This window comes from Pongo abelii, chromosome 17 (assembly GCF_028885655.2).
Source record: "Pongo abelii isolate AG06213 chromosome 17, NHGRI_mPonAbe1-v2.0_pri, whole genome shotgun sequence".
Taxonomy (NCBI): domain Eukaryota; kingdom Metazoa; phylum Chordata; class Mammalia; order Primates; family Hominidae; genus Pongo; species Pongo abelii.
Window position 1 is genome coordinate 77,180,184 of NC_072002.2, and position 12,916 is coordinate 77,193,099.

Below are 12,916 nucleotides of genomic sequence, written 5' to 3' on the forward strand. Positions count from 1 at the left end.
CAAGACTTCTAAGAAGTCAAATTATATTCCCCAAAACACAAGAGCAACCTGATCCCAGCCAGCCTCCAAGGCAGCTGTGTTGTAGAATAGGCCCTCGATCAGATCACAAATTTCATTCTCCTTTCACCTCCAGAAGGATGCACCCAAAAAAATGGCCGGTAACATGGGTTACCTATGGAGAAGAGTGACTGGGAGTGACTGGGACAGAGTTTCCTAAACAAGTTACTGTTTGTTTTGAATTTTGTATCATGGGACTGTATTCCCTATTCAATAAATAAAAATTTAAAAGTATTTCTGCTTTATTTGCTTCATGAAGACAACCGCGATTCCAAAGCTTTGACTCTATCAGTCTTAAAGGTGAACTAGAAAAATCTCAGTAAATAAAAGCCTGTACATCTCAACTCAGTCATCAAAGGCTTTTCCTTGCTGCATCTTAGGGGAAAAGAGGCAACTGTAAGTGGCTGACAAAATCACTCTATTGACTGAAGATCTGGGGCCTTATGCCCAAATTCCCTCATTCCCTGGGAGATTCCTTAAGAACACTTAAGCAGGAACATGTTTTTATCAAATGATTGCTTTACTAGGGCTGCTACCGATAATAATAGCTACCACTTTGCAACCCTGAGGAGCTTGGTCTTGGAGGATAGAGTCTGGAGGATAGAGTCTGGCTGAAGTTCTGGGCAGGTGAAAGGGAAAGGCAGAAGCCTAGAGGGCTACTGCTAAGGGGATCTGGAGCCATCTTCAGGCTCTTGCCAGCTGCTGGCTGGCAGGGCAGTTAATGGTGAAATGGTAGACATCAGAACCAGAATACTGTAGGCAAAATGAGAGGTCAGACTGGGAGGGGCAGGGACACCTATTCATTCATGCACACAAAAAAATGACACCCAGAGGATGAACCTGACAGGCCATGCAGGCAGAGGGAGACTGGTATAAGGAAACAGATCCAGGGCAGTCTAATGGGAAACTGAGCCCAAGCATGTGGGACTCAAGACAGAGTCTGGGGATCAGGAGCAAGGAGAGAGCCAGTGTGGCCTGCAGCATCAAGGGGACAAGTCGGTCAGTCCTCAGGTACCTGGCAAAGCAAGAAAGGCTGGAGTGACAGAAGCACTGGATTTCCTAAGAGTTACAAGCACGGGGCTGCAGTGCACAGTGCTCACCAGGCGATTTGTTGCTGGAACTGGGGCATGAGATTAGAATGAGACCAGCACAGGGCACGCTTTATGGGCTGTATGGGGAGGAAAAGGATCTGCAAGTGGAGGGAAAGAACGTTGGAAGCAGAGAGCCAGAAAGGAAGAGGAAAAGGGACGATAAAGGCATGCTTTGTCTTTGGCATGCACCAACAACCTAAAGAGTTTTCCAGATTTCTTTTACTTACCTGCAAACCACATTTCCTTAAATATATGTACTTATGTTGCCTTTTAAGTTGTATGTATATTGCCATGTTGAAGCTTTGAAGGTATACTTCAAAGTATGTCATGTAACTAGAGAACAAAGTAGGTTTCTGCTTAAGCTGGACCCTAAATGAGATTAAAAGCATAATTTTCTGCCTCACCATAGCAATTTTCCCAGCAGCAAAATTTCTGCTGCTGCTTAAAAGATCTGTAATCCTATAACTCTGTCAAGTTGACATGTCAGTTTTGGGGTGATGAAAGTGTTCAGGAATTAGATAGCCGCGATGGTTGTTCAACCTTGCCAAAGTGCTAAAAACCACTGAACGGTAGGTATACTTTAAAAGGTTTAATTTTATGGTCTGTGAATTATACCTCAATTTTTTGGGGGGGAAAAAGAGGCACATTCAGGTGAGAAGTCATCGTGAGGTAGAAGCTTAGGAGAGAGAAATGGATTTTATATCTGTGAAAATCAATTAAAAGTTAGGACAGCTGGTCATTTCTGGAAGCAGTGACTTCCTTGTTTCTTCGAAGAGGTGTAAAGCTCCTGGGTTGGAGGATAGGTGGGTTGAATGAATCGCAGCCATACTCCTAAACATGGAGTGAATTGTCTACATGTTCAGGTCAGATATACTCAACAGGCACCAGGGCTTGGAGCCCGGGACACAGCCTGTGACATCTGACAGTGCCCCTAAGCAGCTACTTCAGGGATATCCCATTTACCAAATTCCCCTAAAAAGTACCTTTCTGTGTGTATGACACGAAGTATGTGCTCATTTTACTGAGTCTGTGGCTGCCCCCTTAGGGGATCAGAAGCAATTAATACCCTTTGTCATCTGAAATACAGTCCAACCTCGTATTTATCCTGTTTGCCCTTGTCATCAGCATTGCAACAGTGCTCACAAATCCTTAGGCTCAGATGAATCCTGCTTTTTGACCCAGTTTGCGTGGCCGCATGCAGTTTTACCACTTTGCCTCTTTCTTCTATGCATGTACATTACACACAGAGGGAGACAGAGAATGATGGCATCTAAAACAGAGAAAAACACCTCAGAAGGGAGAGGTGTGGTGGTTTCTTTTAAGCAATTCTTCCTCAGTCCGCTGGGCTCAATGCAGCTTCCCTAAGACTCTGTCACCCAGTGAATACATGGGGAGCATCCGATGTGTGTTATCCGGTGTCCACAGGGAGTGTTAGCAGGACCCAGGAAGCAAGTCTAAGTACAGCCTTCCTGGCATACATCACCTCAGTAACACACTGGGACCTTCTCATCGACCTCAGCCTCCTCATAAGCCCTTTGCTGGCCAGGGCGACGTCAGAAAGGTCCGTGATGGCTGTGTGCCCCACACCCACTCAGCTAGCCTGGGCTTTCCTGGGTTTGGTGCTTTCTTTATAAAGCTGCCTTCTGTAACGGAGCTATTTTGAGGATGCATGGCTTCTTCCAAGCTATATTATCTCTGCGCCCTCCACCCGAGCACTTTCATATGCAGATGAAGCCCTCCCCTGACTGCGTTTGTGACACTGGGTTCCAGCTGGACTGAAGGTCTCTTATTGCCACCCAAGAGCTGTTTCAGGCCTCATTGCCCCAGTTTGAACTGTTCATGTTGTCCAAAGTCTTCCTACTTCCTCCCACTACCTCCACCTGCCAGTTTCTGTTTCCTGGTCTGGCTGATTTCTATTTATCCTGGAAGGCTGATTACTTACCACCTCCCTCAGGAAGCCTTCCTGGCTGCTTCTGCTTCCTTCCTACTACTGCTGAGGTAGGGCCCATCTGGTATGTGTTTCATTCCGCTCTGAAACCCTTGAGGGGAAGATTTGTGACTCTGTATTCGAGGACGCAGCAGGGAACTTGCATGAATCGCAAGTGTGGCGTGCATACGTGGATGTCTGTTCAGCTAAGCCCAGCTCTTCAGTTTCTGACATGACTGCTTGTCAACAGGAGTGTTTGTTATTTTTTGCTCACACCGAGAATGCTGATCAGGAAAAGAACTTTTCTGTAGCAAACTGATAAGAATCTCTGGATGATTATAGACGCCTGGGCTGCTCTGTTTTCTTTTGTTTTACTCAGATGGACAGATTCAGAAATTGGTATTTGTCTTAGAATCATACCCTTTTGAACCAGAAGGGAACCAGAGCTGAAGAAGCTTAAACAGCTCCTGCAGTCCTTCAGGCAACAGGTAGTGAGGGCAGAGCCCAGGAAGCCCCTACAACACCTTGCTTTCCCTGCTTTTCAAAATTCTCTGTGTGTTTAACAAGTTAAAAGGTAAGCAGGTGGGGCGCGGTGGCTCAGGCTTGTAATCCCAGCACTTTGGGAGGCCGAGGCAGGTGGATCACCTGAGGTCAGGAGTTCAAGGCCAGCCTAGCCAACATGGTGAAACCCCATCTCTACTAAAAATACAAAAATTAGCTGGTGCATGGCTGTAGTCCCAGCTACTTGGGAGGCTGAGGCAGGAGAATCGCCTGAACCCAGGAAGCAGAGGTTGCAGTGAGGTGAGGTTGCGCTATTGCACTCCAGCCTGGGCAACAGAGCAAGACTCTGTCTAAAAAAAAAAAAAAAAACAAACAAACCTGTAATCCCAGCTACTCAGGAGGCTAAAGTAGGAGAATGCTTGAGCCCGGGAGGTGGAGGTTGTGGTGAACTGAGATCACCCCATTGCACTCCAGCCTGGGCGACAAGAGTGAAATTCCACCTCAAAAAAAAAATAAATAAATAAAGGTAATTTGGTGATTCCCTTTTTGTTTTATCTAGTTTTATCCAGAAAGAGCTGTGTGGACTCTCTGCCTGACCTCAGTGTTCTTTTCAGGTGGCTCTGCAGATCACTCCTCCGTGTACCAGTGAGAGGCATTATGAGTATCTGGGACGGTGCTGTAACAAATGTGAACCAGGTACACCTGCTTCTGAGCTACCTTGCATTGCCCCTCAAAAGTGGGTGAGGCTTTCATTATTTTTCCTGTCTGCCAGATGAAAAAAGAAATTGGATAGACGCGTTATGGTAGTGGCAGGTGGTAATGTCTATCACTCTGAAGACAAAAATCTTTCTTTCAATAGAGATTTGAAGGGATTTTAAAATCCCTTAAAAAAAACAAAAACAACTTTAAAAACTGTTGCTTAATTTGGGCTAAAACACAATTTTCCAAAACACTATTTCTCAAGATGGCAAGAAGTTTCTAAAAACTAATATTTTAGCACTTTATGATTCAAACTCTCAAAATGTGAAATGCAGCTCTTGTTTAAAATTATTTTCACGGAAATTTTATTTTGGAATAACCATACTGGAATTGTTGCTGCTAAAAATTGCCTAAACCCTTGTCGTACCTTTTTCCATATACCGGTTGAGGAGCAGAAAGTGGACTGGCTACCACCTGCCCCAAGTTGTTCTGCCAGAAGTGTGGCTGAGTATTTCTGCAGCCCCCGTGAAAGCCACAGTCCACGGGGCCCGCACTCTGTCATCATTCTGAGGGGGGGAAGGTGGGTTACCTTATAACAAGATATTTTGGATATTTCAGCTACAATTATTTCTTGGATGTGCAGAACCAAGATCCAGTGATTGTCAAGTGTGTGTTGGATAGGCGGGTGGGGCGCAGCGTGACACTTGGTCAAACAAAGCTAACCATGAGCCGGTACTAAGTGTAGAAGAAGTTAACAAAAAGAAGTTAACAAGAAGTTTCCTATCCAGATGGAAGGCAGAGGGGAGAGGGGATGGGTGATGAAGTTCCTCTTGCCTACCCCCGTTATTCCCTGAGTGGGTTCCAGGGAATCTTTCAAGTTCTGCAGCCCAGTTTAAAATCATCATTCTATTCCTTTTTTTTTTTTTTTTCTTTTTTCTTTTTGAGATGGAGTCTTGCTCCGTTGCCCAGGCTGGAGTGCAGTGGCATGATTTCAGCTCACTGCAACCTCCGTCTCCCAGAGGTTGAGGCAGCAATTCTCCTGCCTCAGCCTCCCAAGTAGCTGGGACTACAGTCACCTGCCACCATGCCTGGCTGATTTTTGTATTTTTAGTAGAGACGAGATTTCACCATTTGGCCAGGCTAGTCTCAAATTTCTGGCCTCAGGTGATCCGCCCGCCTCGGCCTCCCAAACTGCTGGGATTACAGGTGTGAGCCACCATGCCTGGCCCATCATTCTATTCCTTAGCAGACTTTTTGGGTACAGAGGGTGGTTGGCTTTTTACTTAGAAGAATTAAGAGACTGCTGTGACCACAGGCTCAGCAGACCCAGGTGGGGTTATTTCAGCCAGCTGCATGGCCTGAGGAGCCCAGGGTGCTGCAGTCACTGTGCATTGTGACCTCTTCTCCTGTGTCATGTCGTCTCTGGGGGGTGTCCTGGGATCATGGGCACCAATGATTATTGGTCCCATAGATGGGTGCAATTTTTGTTGCTATTTTGCTTTGTGTTGCTGTTTTTGTTTGGTTTTTTGATGGTTGCATTTTTCCCCCTCATTTTTTTAAGGAAAGTACATGTCTTCTAAATGCACTACTACCTCTGACAGTGTATGTCTGCCCTGTGGCCCGGATGAATACTTGGATAGCTGGAATGAAGAAGATAAATGCTTGCTGCATAAAGTTTGTGATACAGGTGAGCCTGTCCTGTCAGTGTGTCAGTGGGAAGTGTAGAAACCTCAGACCTCTTTTTCTATAGAAACATTTTTAGAGGCAGCCAATGATGTTTCGTTTCAGGAACACGGAAGGAAGTTGTGACTACACATCCCAAGAAAGATGCGTTTTAGATCCCCAAGGCCTGTGTTAAAATTCTTCATTTAGAACATTTGTTCTGGAATATATTTATGTTGCCATTTAATCATGGGACACATCGTAGACTTGACATAATGTTTCCATAATGTTCCCACCTATTTTGTGTGGTTTAATCCTCCCTGAAACCCTGTAGGTACCCATACTTATCCCTTTTATTTTATTTATTTATTTATTTATTTATTTATTTATTTATTTATTTAAGACGGAGTCTCGCTCTGTCACCCAGGCTGGAGTGCAGTGGCGCGATCTCAGCTCACTGCAAGCTCTGCTTCCCAGGTTCATGCCATTCTCCTGCCTCAGCCTCCTGAGTAGCTGGGACTACAGGCACCCCCCACCACGCCCAGCTAATTTTTTGTACTTTTAGTAGAGACAGGATTTCCCCGTGTTAGCCAGGATGGTCTCGATCTCCTGACCTTGTTATCTGCCCGCCTCGGCCTCCCAAAGTGCTGGGATTACAGGTGTGAGCCACCGTGCCCCGCCTATCCCCTTTAAAGACTGAGAAAATGAGATTCAGAGAGGTTGAATAACTTCTCCAAGGTTAACACATGTGAAGCAGGACTCAAAACCAGCTCTACTCTTCACCTTTTTCCTAAACTATAAATATTTTATTAACACAGTTTGATCTCCTTACCAGACTGCCTTAAGTTTTTTGCCTGGAATGTTTTTTAAAGTATAGTTTATTTGAAGGAATCAGGAGCAAAATATGTCTCTTAATTCTCTTAAGAAACAGAGGTTCCTTTCTCTCTCTTCTTTCCTTTTTCCATTGAGCTCATTTGTTGAAGAAGCCGTGATGTTAGTCCTGTGGAGATTGCACAGGCCAGATTTTGTCGGTTGCATTCCCTTGGTATCATTTAACGTATTTTTCTGTCCCTTATATTTCTTTTTTTTTTTTTTTTGAGATGGAGTCTTGCTCTGTCACCCAGGCTGGAGTGCAGTGGCACAATCTCAGCTGACTGCAACCACTCCCTCCCGGATTTAAGCTATTCTGCTGCCTCAGCCTCCCCAGTAGCTGGGATTACAGGCACGTGCCACCATGCCTGGCTAATTTTTGTATTTTTAGTAGGGATGAGGTTTCGCCGTGTTGGCCAGGCTGGTCTCAAACTCCTGACCTCAAGTGATGCACCCACCTCGACCTCCCAAAGTGCTGGTATTACAGGCGTGAGCCACAATGCCCAGCCTGACCCCTTCTTATAAATTGGTTGTTAGAACAATTTCTTATAAATTGGTTGTTAGCTCTAGAAGGCCAATCAGATTCTGCTTTGTTTTTTGCTTTGTTTGCGGCAAACTTCATATATAATATAGTTCATACATAGAATATTGGAACCATGTAATAGCTGAGCATTCCTCTTTCTAACATTAGCAGCTGCTGATGGTCATGGTTTAGATTTGTTTCCATTAGGGGCTGCAGAAAGGTGATGCTCTGATTCTCTCATTTCTTTTTCATTTATTAGCTGGCATGCTTTATGAAGATAAACTTCCCTCATCAACTATTTATTGATAAAGTTACAAGCATTTATCCTGTAGTGCAGTATATATAGAAAAGATACAATAAATGCTTTTAACCTTATTTATCACTTTGCAAAACAATATCTTAATCATCCAGCATTCTCCCAAGGACTTATATTATGGAGGCATTTGAGGTGTTTCAGTTTCAGTCTATTGCAGTTATTGTTGCTGTTGTTTGTTTGTTTGTTTGTTTTTGAGTCTTGCTCTGTCGCCCAGGCTGGAGTGCAGTGGCACAATTTTAGCTCACTGCAACCTTGGCCTCCCGGGTTCAAACGATTCTCCTGCCTTGGCCTCCCAAGTAGCTGCGATTACAGGCATGTGCCACCATGCCCTGCTAACTTTTGTATTTTTAGTAGAGAGGGCGTTTCACCGCGTGTCCAGGCTGGTCCTGAACTCCTGACCTCAAGTGATCCCCCCGCCTCGGCCTCCCAAAGTGCTGGGATTACAGGCGTGAGCCGTGGTCCCCTGCCTGCAATAACTGGTTGTAATGGTGCTCAGATTGTCACATTTCTATGAGGTGGCCCAAGGTGTTTTGATACAGCCCAGGCATCTATTGCTTCCATGCTTAGCTTGCACAATTCTTGTCTTAACACAATCAGACATTTCTCTAAGGATTCATGATTGTTTTTAAAGGAACATTTTATTTAGTGACATCAGTCTGGATTCTAGAGAAGACTCACTAGTGGATTGATCCTTGTATATAGAAGTTTTTTCCCCAATGGACAGAATTAGAGAATAAGTGTTTCTTTTAACACCATCATTTTTCTTTTATTATTATTATTATTATTATACTTTAAGTTTTAGGGTACATGTGCACAATGTGCAGGTTAGTTACATATGTATACATGTGCCATGTTGGTGTGCTGCACCCATTAACTCGTCATCTAGCATTAGGTATATCTCCTAATGCTATCCCTCCCCCCTCCCCCCACCCCACAACAGTCCCCAGAGTGTGATGTTCCCCTTCCTGTGTCCATGTGTTCTCATTGTTCAATTCCCATCTATAAGTGAGAACATGTGGTGTTTGGTTTTTTGTCCTTGCGATAGTTTACTGAGAATGATGATTTCCAATTTCATCCATGTCCCTACAAAGGACTAATGTGCTGGGGACAGCTGGCAGATTTTGGCTGGGGAAGGTAACATGGAAACTCCACTGAGCAGAAGCATCTGATCAAGGCTTTTTTATTTCCCACTGCTTAGTAATGACCTTGACTCATTGCTGTCTCTTGGAAATAAAGATTCATTCTGTCTACTGCCAAAGTTGATTAAAGCCAAAAATCTGGTACATTACATACAATATTTTTAATTATGTCAAAATTATTCATCACCACCCAGGTTTACATTCAGATGGGATCCTAGGAGTAGTTGGAATTTTCCAGAGAAGTGGCATGTGTCTGTGGATGTTCCTATGTGTTGTGAACATGTTTCTGCATTTTGGCCTTGATGTTGCAGAGCTGACTGGGGCCTTGGAAGCGTGGGCACTGCAGGAAATGGGGACTTCTCCATGGTCACCAAGCTTGGGTCTATAAAAATTGGAAATAGGAAATGTCCCCTCCCTACCGGCTGTAACTTGAGACAATAAGAGACAGCGGGTTTCTGGTTTGTTGGCTTGTTTTTCCCTTGGAATTCCTATAAGTATTCAGGAATATAAGGTGCAGAGGCTGTTTAGACAATCCAGGTGAGAAGGAGCCCTAGAAGGGTACAAGGTCTGTTTTAAATAATGTGATTGTTTTGTATCATGTCGGGGGGGTATGGGGTCATGCACATATGTGCAGTTGACTGTGGTTATGCACAGTAGTTATGTTCTATACAGTCACCATGAACAGTGAATTAGCAAATCCTGAGCCGGTACTCCTAGTGGATTACAGGGTGAGGTTCCTGCAAGCCTCCAGTCATCACACTGTCACGGATTGATCACCACATAACCTTGTTTCATGTGTGTTTCTGTTAAAGACACCTTATTTGATACATGTTGTTGATTCATTAACATTGCACTCATGGCCAACAGCACTGTAATTCATGCCTGAGCGAAGCTTCTCTAACACACTTATTTTCTCCATAAGGCACACCACAGCTTTCTTGCATTTAGAACACTAGACAGCTCTTCAGCACGACAGTTGGGGGCTGTTGTAAGCAGGGAAATCACCAACAAAATGCTTGTTTACCTTCTGTGAGCTGAAACAAGAAGGCAGAGCATCGCTTGGCCCAACCTCAGCCAGAAACCTGAGTGTGGAGCAACTCAAAATGTACACGGTTCTGTCCCTGAAGGACTGCAGAAGTACTAAGAGGATTGATTTTGGGGTGCAAATAAATTTTATTGAGTAGGTGAATTCACAAATATGAATTTGCAAATAATGAGGACTATTGATTGATCAATAATTTGATTCATATTTGTGTGTGTATGTAGTTTATAACAGATGTGTGTGTGTGTGTGTGTGTGTAGTTTACAACAGATCAATTCCCACGTACCTGCATTCCAGAAAAACTGGAAGGGGCCAGGAGATTTGGAACGAGAAGGCCATGTGTTGTGAAAAACAGAGACAAGCATGTTACCCTGAGTGCTTGAGGAGAGTTTGACTCCAAGCACGTCACTGGGCCTGCCTCTGTACCCTCTCCACACATGTAATTCCACAGCAACCCGTTTTCACCCTGGGATGCCTCAGGATCCTAAGATGAATCCTAAACCTCCAGAAACCCTGTTCTCTAAGGTCCAAACTCACGTTAGTCTTATACATATGGCATTTGAATTTACAAAAAACGAGAAGCTCAACTCTGTGACCCTTCTGCATTTGCCAAAACATTCAATGATCATCAATTCCCAAGTCCTTATCTTTCTACTAACATGAAAATTGACTTTTTAAAAAAGCCCACAAAACTCTTAATGATGAGAGAGAGAAAGAACCCCCGTGACGTTTTCGTGCCAGTGCAGGAAGTGCGAGGAGGAACTTGGGACTTCTCCAGCAGTGTCCTGGTGATTCACTCTGAGGGCCTGCCAGGCGGGCTGCTGCTCTGGGCTGGATGTTGGATAGTGCAGTCGTGGGCGGTGTGTCTGGGCTGCCTGCCCCTCCCTGGCCACTGACCTGTCTCTTGTCTCCCGCAGGCAAGGCCCTGGTGGCCGTGGACGCCGGCAACAGCACGACCCCCCGGCGCTGCGCGTGCACGGCTGGGTACCACTGGAGCCAGGACTGCGAGTGCTGCCGCCGCAACACCGAGTGCGCGCCGGGCCTGGGCGCCCAGCACCCGTGTACGGGTTGGATGTGTGCGTCTGTCGGCTCTTGCTGAGCCATGCAAAGCCAGCTTTGAGACAGTCTTCATAATAATAGCAGCAAGAAAGCTCCAGGGTGCTAGGCAGCATTGGAGGAACCTGAGGGATGGGGAAAGGTGGGGGCTGGTTTTCCACGAGATGCAGGCCCAGGCAAGACCTGAGAATGAATCCTTGGCTTAGGTTCTTCAAAGGGACTTCGGGCAATTTGCCTACATGCTCTGACCATGGCCACGGGGCGCTGGGGCTCCTCCATCTGTGGAAACCTGGGATCCGCACTTAGGAGCCAGCAGGATAGTGCAGGGGTGGTTGGACATTTTTGAAAAGTGTGCACCCATTAGAATTTTGGAAAAACCATGCATCCCCCACCCCAGCACGTTTTTAAGTTGACATCTAAAAAGTTTTGTTACAAGTTTAAAGAACTGATAAGGACTTAGTTACCAGGGAATTAAAACTACGATAACACTGAAGAAACGAATCCAAGGGAATGTAAACACCATGGCCATTTGATGCCCACTATGATTCATTTTTAAATGCGCTAATTGTATTTAACTATTGGACAGTTTACATAGTTCCTTTCTCTCCTTTTGTTTCCTATCCATTCCACCTTCCCCACAGAATTTTATCCTGATTTTTTTTTATGCTTGGAGGGTTTTTACTAATCACCTTTTCATATTCAAATATGCACATATTGAAAAATATGCACCTATTTGAAATCTTAATTTATCTATTTTATTTATTTATTTATTTTGAGGTGGAGTTTTGCTCTTGTTGCCCAGGCTGGAGTGCAATGGCACAATCTTGGCTCACCGCAACCTCTGCCTCCTAGGTTCAAGCGATTCTCCTGCCTCAGCCTCTTGAATAACTGGGATTACAGGGATGCAACACCACGCCTGGCTAATTTTGTATTTTTAGTAGAGGTGGGGTTTCTCTACGTTGGTCAGGCTGGTCTTGAACTCCCGGCTTCAGGTGATCTGCCCACCTCGGCCTCCCAAAGTGCTGGGCTGGGATTATAGGCATGAGCCACCACACCTGGTCAAAATCTTAATTTTTAAATATTTACTTTGACTGAGGGTTAAAAACATTTCTTCTGGACCAAGTTGTCACTGCATTTATTATTACACAATTGGTCAAAAATGAATATATCCTATTTTGCTATATTATAATCATAAAAGTAAAAACTTCTGACCTCTATAATGAGTGGGATCGTTTTTCCATTTCATATATTTGTGGCTGAATATTACTTATTGCTAAAATGCAACAGCATTCAACATCAATTCTGTTTCTACTTTTTGTTTTTATGTATGTAAGTGCTGAGAAATTTGTTCACATAAATAACTGAATGGCAAACGAAACACTTTGGTTATAGGTGTGTCCCTCAATTTTTTTCAGTACCTTCTGATTTATGTGTCCAGGCTCACCTACTGATGTGATATCAGAAGTTATTTTTAATGATCTATCAGTTGAGAATTCAATTGTGTCCTTCAATTTTGTTGAAAGTAAAGAAATATAAATCCTTTTGAGTTGAAAAAGTATTTCTTAGAGTAATTTGCTTTCCTGACTTCTAGGAAGTATAACAAAAGCGGTTTTTTCCAAGACTTAACAAATGATTGTTTATGCCTATTAGAGGCACCTGGTTTTAACCCAAAATACTTGGACAGGGTTGGGAGAATTAAAATATTATCCATTTCAATTCATATCAGGGAAAATGTCCATCAAAGAGTCTAACTGACACATTCGGTCCTTATTATCAAATGCATTGACTAAACCAGATGTGCTTTCTCACAAAAAGTCTGACTTGATTTTTTAATTGTTAAAATGGATCTCCCTATCACAGCCAACTCCCTCTGAATTCTGATTCTAAAATAGAAGAGGCCCGGCGCCTTTCCTCCAGGTTTTCACCAACATGTCACATCAGGGATTCTATTAGACATTCTCTCTGCCTTGTACCTTTGGAAGTGGGTTCATTTTTGGACAAAATAGGTTGAGGATAGAGGGGAAGGGGTAGAT

General features: G+C 44.1%; 1 protein-coding gene across 1 annotated transcript in view; it reads left to right on the plus strand.

Annotated features, from left to right (window-relative positions):
• Positions 1-907: 907 nt before the first annotated feature.
• Positions 908-12,916, plus strand: part of TNFRSF11A (TNF receptor superfamily member 11a) — a 42,435-nt gene continuing 30,426 nt past the window's right edge. The window contains exons 1-5 of the mRNA XM_063716801.1: positions 908-1,068; positions 2,012-2,141; positions 4,191-4,272; positions 5,837-5,962; positions 10,745-10,888. Coding sequence (XP_063572871.1) covers positions 908-1,068; positions 2,012-2,141; positions 4,191-4,272; positions 5,837-5,962; positions 10,745-10,888 — 643 coding nt within the window. The remainder of the gene's footprint in view (positions 1,069-2,011; positions 2,142-4,190; positions 4,273-5,836; positions 5,963-10,744; positions 10,889-12,916) is intronic.